Source organism: Vicugna pacos, chromosome 11, assembly GCF_048564905.1.
Source record: "Vicugna pacos chromosome 11, VicPac4, whole genome shotgun sequence".
In the NCBI taxonomy this organism is placed as follows: domain Eukaryota; kingdom Metazoa; phylum Chordata; class Mammalia; order Artiodactyla; family Camelidae; genus Vicugna; species Vicugna pacos.
Window position 1 is genome coordinate 35,986,385 of NC_132997.1, and position 14,117 is coordinate 36,000,501.

At 55.7% G+C, this 14,117-nt stretch overlaps 1 protein-coding gene across 1 annotated transcript; it reads left to right on the forward strand.

The window, feature by feature from the left end:
• The first annotated feature begins 2,725 nt into the window (after positions 1-2,725).
• LOC140699750 (ral guanine nucleotide dissociation stimulator-like) lies at positions 2,726-7,298 on the forward strand. The gene is made up of 8 exons (XM_072972293.1): positions 2,726-2,906; positions 3,307-3,417; positions 4,054-4,247; positions 4,882-4,941; positions 5,892-6,085; positions 6,286-6,421; positions 6,690-6,783; positions 7,141-7,298. The coding sequence occupies exons 1-8, from the start codon at positions 2,769-2,771 to the stop codon at positions 7,153-7,155; spliced, it is 942 nt and encodes a 313-aa protein (XP_072828394.1). The 5' UTR covers positions 2,726-2,768; the 3' UTR covers positions 7,156-7,298.
• The last annotated feature ends 6,819 nt before the right edge of the window (positions 7,299-14,117 follow it).

A 14,117-nucleotide genomic window follows, 5' to 3' on the forward strand; every position in this document is an offset into this window, starting at 1 on the left:
CACAGCCCATACCGCCACTCTCCCCGCCCCAATTCTGCGCGCGGCCCAGGCCACGCCTTCGACATCTTGGAAGCAGGCTTCCCTAGGCTGCTGCTTTAAAGATGGTTTTGAAGGGGAAAAAAAGGAAAAACAGAAAAGAACATAAATACAAAACAGACACACTCATAGAAATAGAAAACAAACTTGTGGTTGCCAAGGGGCAGGGGCGTGGGACGGGACAGACTGGGAGTTGGAAATGTGCAGATACTGACAGGCAGATGCAGAATAGATGAACAAGATTATACTGTATGGCACAGGGAAATACATACGAGATCTTGTGGTAGCTCACAGCCAAAGACATTGTTCCAAAGAATAAATGCATGTTCACGTATCACTGACAAGTTGTGCTCTCCACGGGAAATTGACAAAATGATGAAGAAAGATTAATCAATTGCCCAAATGCCTGTCTATATAAATCAACCTTTTTAAGTAAAATACCAAAAAGTGGAGGGGGAAAACAAAAGCTGCGGATTCTTTCCATAGCATCCCGGTGTGTTTGACGACATGGAGTGACCCTATTCGTTCCTTCAGCGAGCGTTCGTTGAACGCCTCCTGTGTGCCTGATACTGTGCCTGGTGCCCAAGAAATACTCCTTGTCCTGAAAAAGCATACAGTCGGACATGGAAATAAGCAGCTACAGCAGCGTCTGGGCAGTTCTGTCCTACTCAGCCGGGCCCCGCTAGTTCAGACATGATCACAATTTGGGGAAGGCCTGAGATAAGGACTGTATTCGTGCTAGTCCAGAAAGCATGTCGTCTAAGCGAACTGAAAGAGAAAGCACCTAAGAGTACAAATGGCTTCAAGGGCCCTAAGAGCATCCATTGACATGCTACAGCAGTGAAGGCAGAATCCACTTTAAGGAGCAGAGAACAGAGAAAGCACTCACCTTACAAGGGCAGACCTCTGACTGCCCTGTTGCCATCCCACTTGAGGGAGTGGGACCTATAGGAAGGAAAAGTGACCTGAAAGTCAAAAGGTAAGTGGTAATATGATAAGGCTGAGAAAGGGCCAAATGAGCAGCCGTGGCAATGACACAGTGACTTCAGTGAATCGGTCTCGTGGGAGCTGCCTGAACATGGAACCCCCAATATCTCAGTGGCTTAATACAATCCCGGGCTTTTCTTCACTTGCGTAACGTCCAAAAGGGGCTTATCTTCCTTGGTGGGTAGCTCTTCTCCTAGCCAGAGTTCAGGGATCCAGGTTCTTTTTATCCACTGAATCTATCATTTCGACGTATGGCTTCTCAGGTCTCAAGGACGTGAAGGAGAACGTGTAGGAGGTTTTTATGGGCTGTGCTGAAGTTCACATGCCACCGTCAGACCTCAACAGCTGAGCGTGCCCGACTGTGAGGGAGGCCGGGAAATGGAGTCCAGCCGCATCTGTGCCCACGAACAGGAGGAAGTGACCTTGGTAAGCAGCTAGGCCAGACCGCCACACGGAGCTAGAGGTAGAGGCCAGCTCCCTGTGGGTGGGCACCCTCTCGCCCTGACCTTGCTATCTCTGATGCCGAGTTGAGAATCTTGGGCCCCCCGGTCATGAGGCCCCTACTGTCATTTCCTCCATGCCATGCTGCCCGTGGCCTTGCTCTCTCTCACGTCCCCATTGTAGTCCATCAGAACAAAGATTACTTCCTGATCACATCCTTCCTTGTCGTTCAGTTTACTCGCTGGCCTTCCTCCTACCTGGACGGAAGCTCCCTGAATGCAGGGAAGCAGCCTATGAGATGGTCACGTCACTCTACCGATGTCAGCCACCATCTGCCCATCTGTCCCTGGGTCACTGCATATCCAGCTGGAGAAGTTCAGCCTGCCAGACTGTGTAATCAGAGAAGCGGACAGTTTTCCTGCTCCCAGGACTGTGCTACTGAGTGTGCACAGTGGACACAGGCTGTCTCTGATCCCAGTTCCAGCCCTGCTACCTGCGTGGCCTTGACTCATGAGCTCTAACCTTCCAGCAAGGGCCTCAGACTTTCTCACTCGGTTTGCTTTAGAAAACCGAAACCCTCAGACCTCAGGATGCTATTGCCCATTTCTCCTGTGTGGGGACAGTTTCCTGCTGGCGACACAGAGTGTGAGCACTGGTTTACAAAGACACACACACACACACACACACACACACACACACATATACAAAGACACACACATAGACACCCGTGTACAATGACATTGAATAAGAATTATCGCATCCCATCATAAGAGGAACAGACATGGAGGAGGAAGTCAGAGGAAGATAACTTGGGTTGCAGGCAACACCTACAGGTGACATGACTCTCCAATTTTTTAGGCCTTATTCCACTTGCACCTGAGGACATCCCTAGAAGTACTTTCTAGAATCATTCCCACTGGGCAGCTGGGGAGACACACCGGCCTGGACACACACCAGGACTTCCCCAGGATGGAGAACAGGTAAGGATGAGGAGTGGATTCTGGAAGCCAGGGCGTCTCCTCAAAGCTGCCTGCAGAACCTCCCCCGGCAGCTATAGAGACGGCGGGGCTGCTCTAACTGTGCAAGGTGCGGGTTTGCGTGGAGAAGGGCGTGAGCAGGCAAGCAGCCCAGAGGGCTCATGTGGAGGTGTCTTCTGAGGAGGGGGTTCCAGGAAGTGGACCCCAGGAAGTGACATCACCTCCTTAACAGACCCCAACCGAAATGGAACCTGGTTACCAGGCACCCACATTTGGACAACAGCTCCAGAGCCAGCGCACTTGGCTGGAGACAGTTGAAGACACAGGATGTTCTCCTCTTGTTTCCCGGTCTCCCGGGGCTTCTCCGCCAGGAAACCCTGGACTGCGAGGTTCTTCGGTGGCTGTAGGCGTCTGTGGAACCCTCCACCCAGGCGCCTGTGGCCTATTTTGAGGAGGTCACCTAAGGTAACGCTGGGTGGCCTGGAGAAGGCCAGTCTGGGACCGGCCTCCATGGGGGGCCCTCCCTGGGCAGGCCCACTTTCCCTCATCTCCACGTCGCTGAAGGGGGACTTGAGAGGAGGTGTCCCCTCTGGGCAGGAATGGCTTGTTGAACACTTGGTGACCCGGTGGTCCTGTCATGGCCGCACCCAAGGACAGGGCTGATAAGGGGGAAAGAGGACTCCTGAGGGGCATCATCTCTGGGTCAACGGGAATACAAGGCACCCACTTTGTCAGCTTTTCTGCCCCTGAAGGAGGTCTGTGCAGACAGTGGTGGATGTGTGTCAGGACTGGAGATGTCTAGTGGGTCGGAGAACCAGACAGGGCTCTGAGGCTCCTGCCTGGCCTCTGGGCACTGTATTTACAGGACTCCACACACGGGACGGGACAGGACCTGGTCCACGGAGATCCCCGCTCCACCTCCCTGCAGGAGGCGCAGGTGCCCCACGAGAGCAGCAGAGCCCAGGACGCGCTCAGGGTGAGTGCGAGCGAGGAGACTCCACACCCAGGAAGCCCCGGGCCCCGCTGCTGCCCCGCTACTCCCCTGGGCTGCCTCTTAAGAGAGCTGCTGGCAAAGGCATCTGATGCCCCGTCTCCCCCATCTGCCGTCACAACCCAGGCCCTGCCTTGGCCAGACGCAAAGTCAGTGCCCACATATGAGTCCGAATCTCAGAAAGAGACTCGGACAGAACTTCAGTCTATGTGAAGTCAAGGGTATTTCTGCATTTTTCTACACGTTGTCCTGTTTCTTCTCCATCCCCACGTGTCCACATTAACCTGAAGATCCTGAGCCCTCCCACCCCAGGCTCAGCCGCTGTGTTCTCATCCCTAGAATGGGATGCTGTGACAGCAGTCACGGGGATGATGTGGTCCATGCAGGGAGGGGCCGGCACTGTGGTGCCGACACAGGGATCTGAGACACTGATGCATTTCATCATCGCCCTTCGCCCCAGGTACTGGTGATGCCGAGAACCTAGGATCTGCTTCAGGGCTCCCCTGTTCCACCTCAGGCACAAGAGCTTGAGGCTTGAGGATTCGGTCTAATCTCCAGCCCCAAGTGCCTGGGGGTCCCCGGTGCTGCCTCTGATCCATGTCTTTCCTCTTTCCACCCCAGGGGGGAGCTGGACCATCAGGGAGCGGGGATGAGGCCTACAGGGCTTGGAGCCTCCAGCGACACAGGCTGGAGAAGCTGGTGGCAAAGCTGGTGCCTGCCGTCCTGGGCGGGCACCCCTCTTACGTGAACACATTTCTGGGCAATTATCGAGCTCTTGCCACCGCCCAGCAGGTGCTGGACCATCTGTTCCAAAGGTGAGCACTGTGTCTTCATGGGACATTGGGGACCTGGCCACCTACCATCAGAGCCATGAGGCATTGTTCCTCTACCTCTCTGAGCCTCAGTGTCCCCCCTGCACGCTGGGGTCAAGAGAGGATCAGGCCCTAGGAGGGTAGGAACAGAGGGAGATCTTCATGGAAGGTGCTCTCCGGGGACCTGGCTCACGGAAAGGGCAGCTGGCGGGGCTGTGGTTGTGCGAATTTCATTGTCCTCCTGCCCAAGAGCTAGCGTCTGCCTCCTGTGTCACTGGGACTTTGGCCACGGGTGGAACTGTTTTCCCATTTCAAAGGGGATCGGTGACGCCATTAGCTGTCCCTGTCCTGGGAGAGTGAGAACAGTGATCCCTGGGAGGGACAAGTGGGGTCCCAGGCCCACTGAGATGTGCGCCTTGGGGCCAGGTGGGCTCACTCACTCATTCCTCAAATGTATAGAAAGGGCCCCCAGGGACAGGGGCTTTTCTAGGAACAACCATCATTTAATACATCGAGCAGACATCAGCTCTGCCCTCCAGGGCTTCCATTCTCTCGGGTGTCACACTGTCACACTAGACAGCACATCCAGCTAGTGTGTTCGGGACAGTCCATGTGACGCCTTCCTGCTCTCCTCTAGATACGGATGCGTCCTCCCTGTTACGGAAGAGGACGGGGGACCCCTGCACCAGCTGAAGCAGTGAGTCTCTTGGATTGAAGCGGGAAGGACTCCTTCCCCAAATAGTGTGTGAAGCTATGGGCTCTCTGGTTGGGCAGAGGTGGGCGGGATCCTGGATCCCGCATATCCTGTGAGTCTGGCTTGAGAGCAGAAGTCCTAGGGCTTCCCCTGGCAAAGAAGAGACAAGACCCAGAGAGCTGTGGATGCGACTGTGGCACTGTGAGGGGCATCTGGGAGGTCAGAGGACAGAGTCAAAAGTGAAGAAAACCCACAAGCATCCCCTATCCATCCCATCCCTGCCCACACGCCCTTTGGGAGACACAGACCACAAGGGGTAGAGAGCATCGTGCCCACCAACTAGTGTAGCCTCAATGGTGGGGACTCAGCTGGTGCTCAGGGGACCCAGGGAGCCTCAGGGGACAGCTGAGCCCATCCTGATGATGCTGAGTGGCAGGGGCAGAAGGAGACCCAGGCAGGGTCCCTGGAGGATTGTGCAGCCAGCAGGTGCAGGAGCTAAAGTCTGAGGAGTGAGGAGGCCCGTGGGCAGCCTGGATGGCCGACACAGCCTGTCTGTTCCCTCCTGGCTCAGGCACTCATAGAGCAGCTCCTGTGTCCCTTAGAGGGCAGTGCGCAGAGCACACAGCCTGCCTGTCCTCACAGACGTGCCATCCAGTGGGGAGGGGCAGGGAGAGGGACATAGCAGTGTGACAGGTGTCCCTGAAGCAGTGGACAGGTGGTCACGCCATTGAGCCAGTGCTGTCCCTTCAGAAGGCTTGTAGCAGCCCCTCCTCTGTGTCCAAGCCCGCCTCTGCCCACACTGCCAGCTGAGATGGGACATGGAGCAGAGCCGGCCTCTGGATGGGCAGGAGCCAAAGGCAAAAAGTCCCCGGTCCCTGCAGGGCTACCCTGGGAGCCCAATGTGGTAGGAAAGGCTAAGCCTCTGACTCTGGTGTCCCCCTGACTGCACCCAGGGCCATGGCCTCCATCCTGGGCACCTGGCTGTTCCAGTACCCAGACGACTTCCACCAGCCTCCAGAATTCCCATGCCTGAAGACCGTTGTAGCTTACGTAGAGCTCAGCATGCCTGGCTCAGACCTGGAGCAGCAGGCCCACCTCCTCCTGGCACAGCTGGAGCAACTGGAACTCCCAGAGGCAGACAGTGATGGTGAGGAGGATGCAGGGTGGGGGATCTGGTGGGTGGGGAGGGGACGGCACTGGACCCCACAGAGCAGAGCCTGGGAAGACTCCCTGGGGGTGGAATCCTGGAGTGAGATTTGATTGAGTAGCAGTGAGGGCTCCCCTGGCTTTGGGAGACACGTGGGAAAGCAGTCCTATTGATGAGAGTTTCCCTTCTTGGAGCTACAGCACCAGCTCCAGAACCCGCTGGGGAAACCCCTCTGGGTGGAGCGCCAGCTCCAGCTCTCCTGCCTGCGACAGCGCCAGAGCCAGAGCCAGAGCCAGAGCCAGAGCCAGAGCCAGAGCCAGAGCAGAGGGACGCGCTGTAAGTATCCGTCTGGCTCGGCTGCCTCCCGCCGCCTTCAGGGCCGGGCCGCCCACTCTTCCTGAGGTGTCTGTGATTTACAATTCCGGATTATTCTTAGAGGTGATAACATATTCCTTGCGGCCTGTTGTGTCTGTGTTTTATGGTTAATAGAAACTTCAAAGTGCCCTACATGTCTCTGTTTGGATAGACTCACTTCTCTGCACCAGACACACAGGGCGGGGATGTGGACAAGTGGCCCCAACACGTTCCCACCCTCTCCCTGCAGGTCCTGTGAGGCAGCGGCCTCCTCCCTCTTGTCTGCTGTGGACCCAGGGCCCAGCTCAGGGCCTCCATCAACACTCCCTGAGACCCCACCCTTGGTAAGTGGCCGCTCATGGCATGATCAAGACAAGGACTTAGAAGGCAAGCCCAAATTTTGACCTTAGAGGATTTGTTTTCTTCCAGCAGTGAGACTGATTTTGTGTTTGTGTGAATGTTGCCTGTTTGTCCGACATCCATGGAGCCAGCAGCTCACATGCCATTCCCCGTACGGCCACCAGAGGGAGGGATGTCACTGCTTCTGAGAAACACTGTTCCATTCCAAAGTGCTCCTTCCCAATTTAGCCCTCCTCAGAACATGTTTTAGAAAGTGAGGATTTCTTTAAGCTATAGAGGTTTGGTTTTTTTCTTCAATCTCGTTTCAGCTCTAATCTCAATACACTTTAATTCACAAACAGAAATTGAGCCACTGAGTGGAAGTCGTCACTTGGGATACACAGACGTGTGTTCTTCTGTGTCCAGCCCCCATCTGTGTCCACCTCTGTCCCTTCCTCTCTCCCTCCAACCGTCTGCGTTTGTAAATATCTACTTAAATAAAAGACTTTGACAATCAGTGCAATGTACAAGAGATATTGTAATTCATGTTGCCTTGTGTGCGTGTGATGTAGACTTGGGTAGAAAGCGGTCTGCTCACAGGACAGTGGGGTTGTCCCTGAATCCCTAGGAGACAGTTGAAGCGGGGCAGTAGGTCTCAGTGGGAGTCACTCACCAGGGAAGTTCTCCTGCTCAGCACAGCCAAGGTGGGTCCTCATCGACTTCTATCCCCAGAGCACTGAATCTGCTTTCCCCTGGGGAGCTTTGCTACAATCCCGTGTATCCTAAAGTGTCAGAAGAAAGAACAGTGATGATAAGAACTGTGGGAGAGGGACAGGTTTTGATTTTAATTACCTGCTCCTCTACCTACAATGGCTTACCCTTGACTTTATTATAAGGAACGCTCAGCCACCTGGGAGCAGAGTCTACACCTTGGACTTGAGCAAATTACAGGTCTCTAGCCCAGCACTTGGCCAAGAAGATGGACGTGTATTGCTGAATGTATAGAGTTGGGAGGGAAGATAGGACAGGCCAGGGGAATGTATTTGAAATGCGGGCTCTCCTGGAGCTTTCCTGACAGGAGGTCATCATACCTAGGCACCTTCCTCCCCTGCCAGGCCCTTTACTCCTGAAGACCTTCCCACAGAGCCCCTCAGCCAGGACCCACATGATCCCAGGGCTCTCCCACATCACATCTCGCCATCTGCTCTCACTTCTGTTCTCATTTTGGCCCCCTTGACTCTCCTACTGTGTGGCTCTGCTCTCTAGGTCTCAGGGGACACCTCTGACTCCCTCAGGGATCCAAAGTCAGAATATTAGATCCTACGGACCTGAAGTTTCACGATGGGACTGAATTTATGAATCAGTCACCACATGCAGAAATACCGCTCTGCATGACTGTCATAATGGGGGTGGGGGTTTCTCTTCAACAATCCATGTTAAGTCGATGGCATAAAAGAAGCATGTTTTTCTTGCAATGAGCATCCCTACTAAATTGAGCCATTTCTCTGATGAGGCTCTAAAAGACCGACCCATAGCATGAGGAACAGAGTGAAGTGATATTGTGCTATAACGTGGTATAGAATGCTGTGATACTTCTAAAAATTGTTATTATCCAGTTGGGCTAGAGTTATTGGAAAAAAAAAACATTGTGTGAATATGACCCTTTAAATTTCTCATGTTTCCATGAAATTCAGAAGATGCTGGTGAATTCATCCATTCCTTTCTCAGCATTCATTGAGATGATCCTGTTTTTTCTCCTCACACTGTCATGCATTTTGCTAGGGTGAAGCCATCCTGCATTCCAGGAATCATTCCCACTTGCTCATGGTGTGCAATTCTTCTTACACAGATGGATAGGAATGACTAGTGTATAGACTTTTTCTGCCCTTTCTACCTCAGCTCAGGCTTCCTGAGCCCTGGTAGGGTGGCCGGTGATGGCCAGGACACAACACTGAACCACAGAGGTTTTTGCCTTCTCATTAGTCATGATAATTGTTCTTACTAACCCCCGATGCTTGATTTACACAGTCATGACTGTCAGACAGACCTGCACTCACCCATTTCCCACCCTCATGTCTCACTCTCCACTCGTTCCTTCTCGGATTCATTCACTTCTTCCTTCAAACCACCCGTCCTCACTCTCAGTGACAGCCTGAGAGCGGCAAACTCTCTGAGTCTCTTGGATCTGAACACAATGTTATTTTGCTTTTACTCCTGAGTCATGGCTTAGAAGGAAAAATATATGGACCTTCCTGTGATGTGTCCCTTCGCATCCGAGATGTCCTTCTGAAGTCTTGAAATCAGTGGCAGCCTGGCCTCGCACAAAGTAGGCTCACTTGGACCACTGGGCCCTGGCTGGGCTGAGAAGCATCCGTGCAGATGGGGCATTGTCCTTGGAGGGGCATCAGCAGGGTCCTCGCGGGTCAGGAGGCAGGGGAGGTGAAACAGTGGCAAGAGCCTCTCCTGTGGTTTCCATGGGGAGCAACAGGGAGGCAGGACTAGCAGGTGGGAGGAATCAGCATCTCTGGGTGGAGGGGCTGCCCCTACTTGTCTGTCCCCCCCCCCGGGTGTGCTCACTGGCATCTTCTACTGTCTCTAGGAACTGACTAGCGCTGGGAGGGGCAGCCCCTCCAGGCTCAGTGGGACCCAGGTGTCAAAGTGTCAGAAAACAGACAATAAAAAACAGCTAGCATACCTATCCAAACCACAGGCCTCCGTTTCCACATCCGTGGAGGGCGGGATTGGTCTCAGTGGCCCTCCAAGGCCCAGCCCTGCACTCTCAGAGTCCAGCCAGCTCCCAGGACCTCCCCAAATTCTGGTCCTAAGCGTCTGGGGTCAGCTAGGCAGCCAAGCCACTACCCAGCCCTGCAGCTCAGGCATTTCAAGGCCAGTGGGTCGCCTGGGGCCTCTGTGGGAGAGCAGGCCGTGGTGGGGCTGCTGGCTCAGCTTCCAGGTTGGACTTCACAAATGGAACGGGGGGCTCTGGGCTGGAATAATGCAGGCTTGTTCGTCAAGGGGAAGGACAGGGGTAACCGGGTCAGAGCACAGACTGCCAGTGCCTGGAGAACCATGCTGAGGCCCAGGGCCGACGGGGTCGGCAACCGGGAGCGCGCATCCTGCCAGGACCCTGTAAGATGGTGGCTGCTGTTTAATGCTGAAGCTCACACTGCCCAGAAGGCTTCTGGAAGTAAACACGCTCTCATAAACACAGGAACATCCTGAGAAGACAGTCAAACAAGGCTGGGAGACAAATGCAGGGCACGCGGCCCACCGCCCATCAGACAGCACCCCTCGCACCCACTCCCTTTGTCACCACGGCTGCCTGGCCTGTCAGTGGAGACAGCGAGAGGCCTGGTTTCCTGACCGCTTGCCCAGTGGCCAAAAGTCAGGGCTGAGGTTGGCACTTGTTCACCAGGGCTGTCCAGGGGACAGCAGGTGCCACAGAAGGATCTGTGGGGCCTCCTTGCGTCTGGCCAGAGGGACAAGATCTGCAGAGGGTTGTGGGGGTGCTGGTCCTGCACCCAGGAAGTTCACTGGCTAACTGGCCATCCTTTCCTGGAATCCCTGAGAGCCAGCAAGATGGGCGCCTTGACATTTGGGACAGGACTGAGCCACCCCATGTCTCTTCTGAGTCTTGTCTTTCTGCCTGTCCTCCTGACAAGGTGGCGCTCTGAGCATTTTCATCTCGAGACAGGAAGACAGAGTCTCACAGGGGCAAAGTGACCTGCCCAAGGCCACACAGCCGCAGCCAGGAGGGGCTCAGACTCCATGTCCAGCCCCTTCCCACTGGGACATGGCCTGCAGCTGCAGAAGGCCCCAGCTGCAGCCCTCAGAGTGTTCTCGGGAGTCATTTTGACTCCAGAGCCAGGGAAAGCAGGAGACTCCCAGGCCCCACATCTGCAACTGATAGCTATTGATAACAACAACAACAACAACAACAACAACAACAACAACAACAACAACAACAACAACAAGTCACGTCCAGAGCGTCCCAGGGCCAGAGTATCCTCCTTGAAGGCAGAAGGTGGGTCAGCTGGCCTCCTTCCTGCCAGGTAGGGTGGGATCCTGGTCCTCAGCCCCTGCCACAGCACTGGTGGGTTTGGGGGACCCCGCAGCCTCTAAAAGAAGCTCCTGGACCCCCTTGCCAGCCACTTGGCATACCTTCTCCCTTCTGGCTGCCAGCATTTCTTTAATATTCCTCTTCCCATCCAGGTCCGAGAACCACCCTAGGTTGTCGGGGATGGTGTGGTGTGTCTGGCAGCCAGGACAGGTCACAATGACCACACCCTGGTGATAGGCAAGCTTGGAGATATGCTTGGAGGACCTAGTCCCAGAGACATTGCAGGTGATGACTAGCTGGTAGTGCGCGGGCGCGGGTCCCTTCTCAGAGCTGGAGGGACGCCAGCCCCAGCCCCAGCCCCAGGCCCGCCTTCACCCTGCGGCCTCCAGGCAGGCACCGAGCCCCCAGCCGCCACCTCAGGCCAAGCATCCGGGAGGCGCGCGCCTCTCAACAGTCTCGGCAGGCGTCTCAGCGCTGTCCACAGGATCCCGCCCGCCCGCAGGCCCCACCCGCCATGATCTGCGCAGCGGAGACCGACCCCCGCCCCGGCTCTCCCCGCGCCCCGGCTCTGCCCGCGCGGCAGAGGCCACCTCCGGACCAGACTGTCCAGCCACAGCCGAGATCGCGCCCTGCCCCAAACCCGGCTTTCCCGCCGCGGCCGAGAACGACCCCCGCCCCGGCTCTCCCCGCCCCATCTCTCCCCGCCACGCCAAGTTCGCGCCACACCCCAGCTGTCCCGCCGCAGCGGAGATCGCCCCACGCCCCATGCCCCGGCTCGCCCGGCGCGGCCGAGACCGACCCACGCCCGGCTCTCCCCGCGCCGCGGCTCTCCTCACACGGCAAAGGACGCCTCCGGACCAGACCATCCAGCCGCAGCCGTGATCGCGCCACGCCCCAACCACGGCTTTCCCGGCGCGGCCGAGACCGACCCCCGCCCCGGCTCTCCCCGCGCCCCGGCTTTCCCCGCGCGGCCAAGGCCGCCCCCCACCACAGCTGTCACGCCGCAGCCGAGATCGCCCCACGCCACATGCCCCGGCTTTACCGGCGAGGCCTAGACCGACCCCGACCCCGGCTCTCCCCGCGCGCCCGAGGACGCCCCCCACCCCAGCTGTCCCGGCGCAGCCGAGATCGCCCCCCGCCCTAAGCCCCGGCTTTCCCGGCGCGGCCGAGAACGACCCCCGCCCCGGCTCTCCCCGCGCAGCCGACGCCGCCCCCAGCCCCGGCTCACCCCGCCCAGCCGAGACCGCCCCAACCGGGCTCTCCGCTCCTGGCCCAGCCCTTCCCCTGCCCCTGCTCCGCAGATTTCTCCCGTCCTGTTCTGGCCCTTCCCGCACAGCCCATACCGCCACTCTCCCCGCCCCAATTCTGCGCGCGGCCCAGGCCACGCCTTCGACATCTTGGAAGCAGGCTTCCCTAGGCTGCTGCTTTAAAGATGGTTTTGAAGGGGAAAAAAAGGAAAAACAGAAAAGAACATAAATACAAAACAGACACACTCATAGAAATAGAAAACAAACTTGTGGTTGCCAAGGGGCAGGGGCGTGGGACGGGACAGACTGGGAGTTGGAAATGTGCAGATACTGACAGGCAGATGCAGAATAGATGAACAAGATTATACTGTATGGCACAGGGAAATACATACGAGATCTTGTGGTAGCTCACAGCCAAAGACATTGTTCCAAAGAATAAATGCATGTTCACGTATCACTGACAAGTTGTGCTCTCCACGGGAAATTGACAAAATGATGAAGAAAGATTAATCAATTGCCCAAATGCCTGTCTATATAAATCAACCTTTTTAAGTAAAATACCAAAAAGTGGAGGGGGAAAACAAAAGCTGCGGATTCTTTCCATAGCATCCCGGTGTGTTTGACGACATGGAGTGACCCTATTCGTTCCTTCAGCGAGCGTTCGTTGAACGCCTCCTGTGTGCCTGATACTGTGCCTGGTGCCCAAGAAATACTCCTTGTCCTGAAAAAGCATACAGTCGGACATGGAAATAAGCAGCTACAGCAGCGTCTGGGCAGTTCTGTCCTACTCAGCCGGGCCCCGCTAGTTCAGACATGATCACAATTTGGGGAAGGCCTGAGATAAGGACTGTATTCGTGCTAGTCCAGAAAGCATGTCGTCTAAGCGAACTGAAAGAGAAAGCACCTAAGAGTACAAATGGCTTCAAGGGCCCTAAGAGCATCCATTGACATGCTACAGCAGTGAAGGCAGAATCCACTTTAAGGAGCAGAGAACAGAGAAAGCACTCACCTTACAAGGGCAGACCTCTGACTGCCCTGTTGCCATCCCACTTGAGGGAGTGGGACCTATAGGAAGGAAAAGTGACCTGAAAGTCAAAAGGTAAGTGGTAATATGATAAGGCTGAGAAAGGGCCAAATGAGCAGCCGTGGCAATGACACAGTGACTTCAGTGAATCGGTCTCGTGGGAGCTGCCTGAACATGGAACCCCCAATATCTCAGTGGCTTAATACAATCCCGGGCTTTTCTTCACTTGCGTAACGTCCAAAAGGGGCTTATCTTCCTTGGTGGGTAGCTCTTCTCCTAGCCAGAGTTCAGGGATCCAGGTTCTTTTTATCCACTGAATCTATCATTTCGACGTATGGCTTCTCAGGTCTCAAGGACGTGAAGGAGAACGTGTAGGAGGTTTTTATGGGCTGTGCTGAAGTTCACATGCCACCGTCAGACCTCAACAGCTGAGCGTGCCCGACTGTGAGGGAGGCCGGGAAATGGAGTCCAGCCGCATCTGTGCCCACGAACAGGAGGAAGTGACCTTGGTAAGCAGCTAGGCCAGACCGCCACACGGAGCTAGAGGTAGAGGCCAGCTCCCTGTGGGTGGGCACCCTCTCGCCCTGACCTTGCTATCTCTGATGCCGAGTTGAGAATCTTGGGCCCCCCGGTCATGAGGCCCCTACTGTCATTTCCTCCATGCCATGCTGCCCGTGGCCTTGCTCTCTCTCACGTCCCCATTGTAGTCCATCAGAACAAAGATTACTTCCTGATCACATCCTTCCTTGTCGTTCAGTTTACTCGCTGGCCTTCCTCCTACCTGGACGGAAGCTCCCTGAATGCAGGGAAGCAGCCTATGAGATGGTCACGTCACTCTACCGATGTCAGCCACCACCTGCCCATCTGTCCCTGGGTCACTGCATATCCAGCTGGAGAAGTTCAGCCTGCCAGACTGTGTAATCAGAGAAGCGGACAGTTTTCCTGCTCCCAGGACTGTGCTACTGAGTGTGCACAGTGGACACAGGCTGTCTCTGATCCCAGTTCCAG

Coding starts and splice junctions, on each gene's coding strand:
- LOC140699750 (XM_072972293.1), top strand. CDS start 2,769: ATGTTCTCCTCTTGTTTCCCGGTCTCCCGGGGCTTCTCCGCCAGGAAA. Junction 4,942..5,891: donor CCCCTGCACCAGCTGAAGCA/GTGAGTCTCTTG, acceptor GACTGCACCCAG/GGCCATGGCCTCCATCCTGG. Junction 6,422..6,689: donor CCAGAGCAGAGGGACGCGCT/GTAAGTATCCGT, acceptor CTCTCCCTGCAG/GTCCTGTGAGGCAGCGGCCT.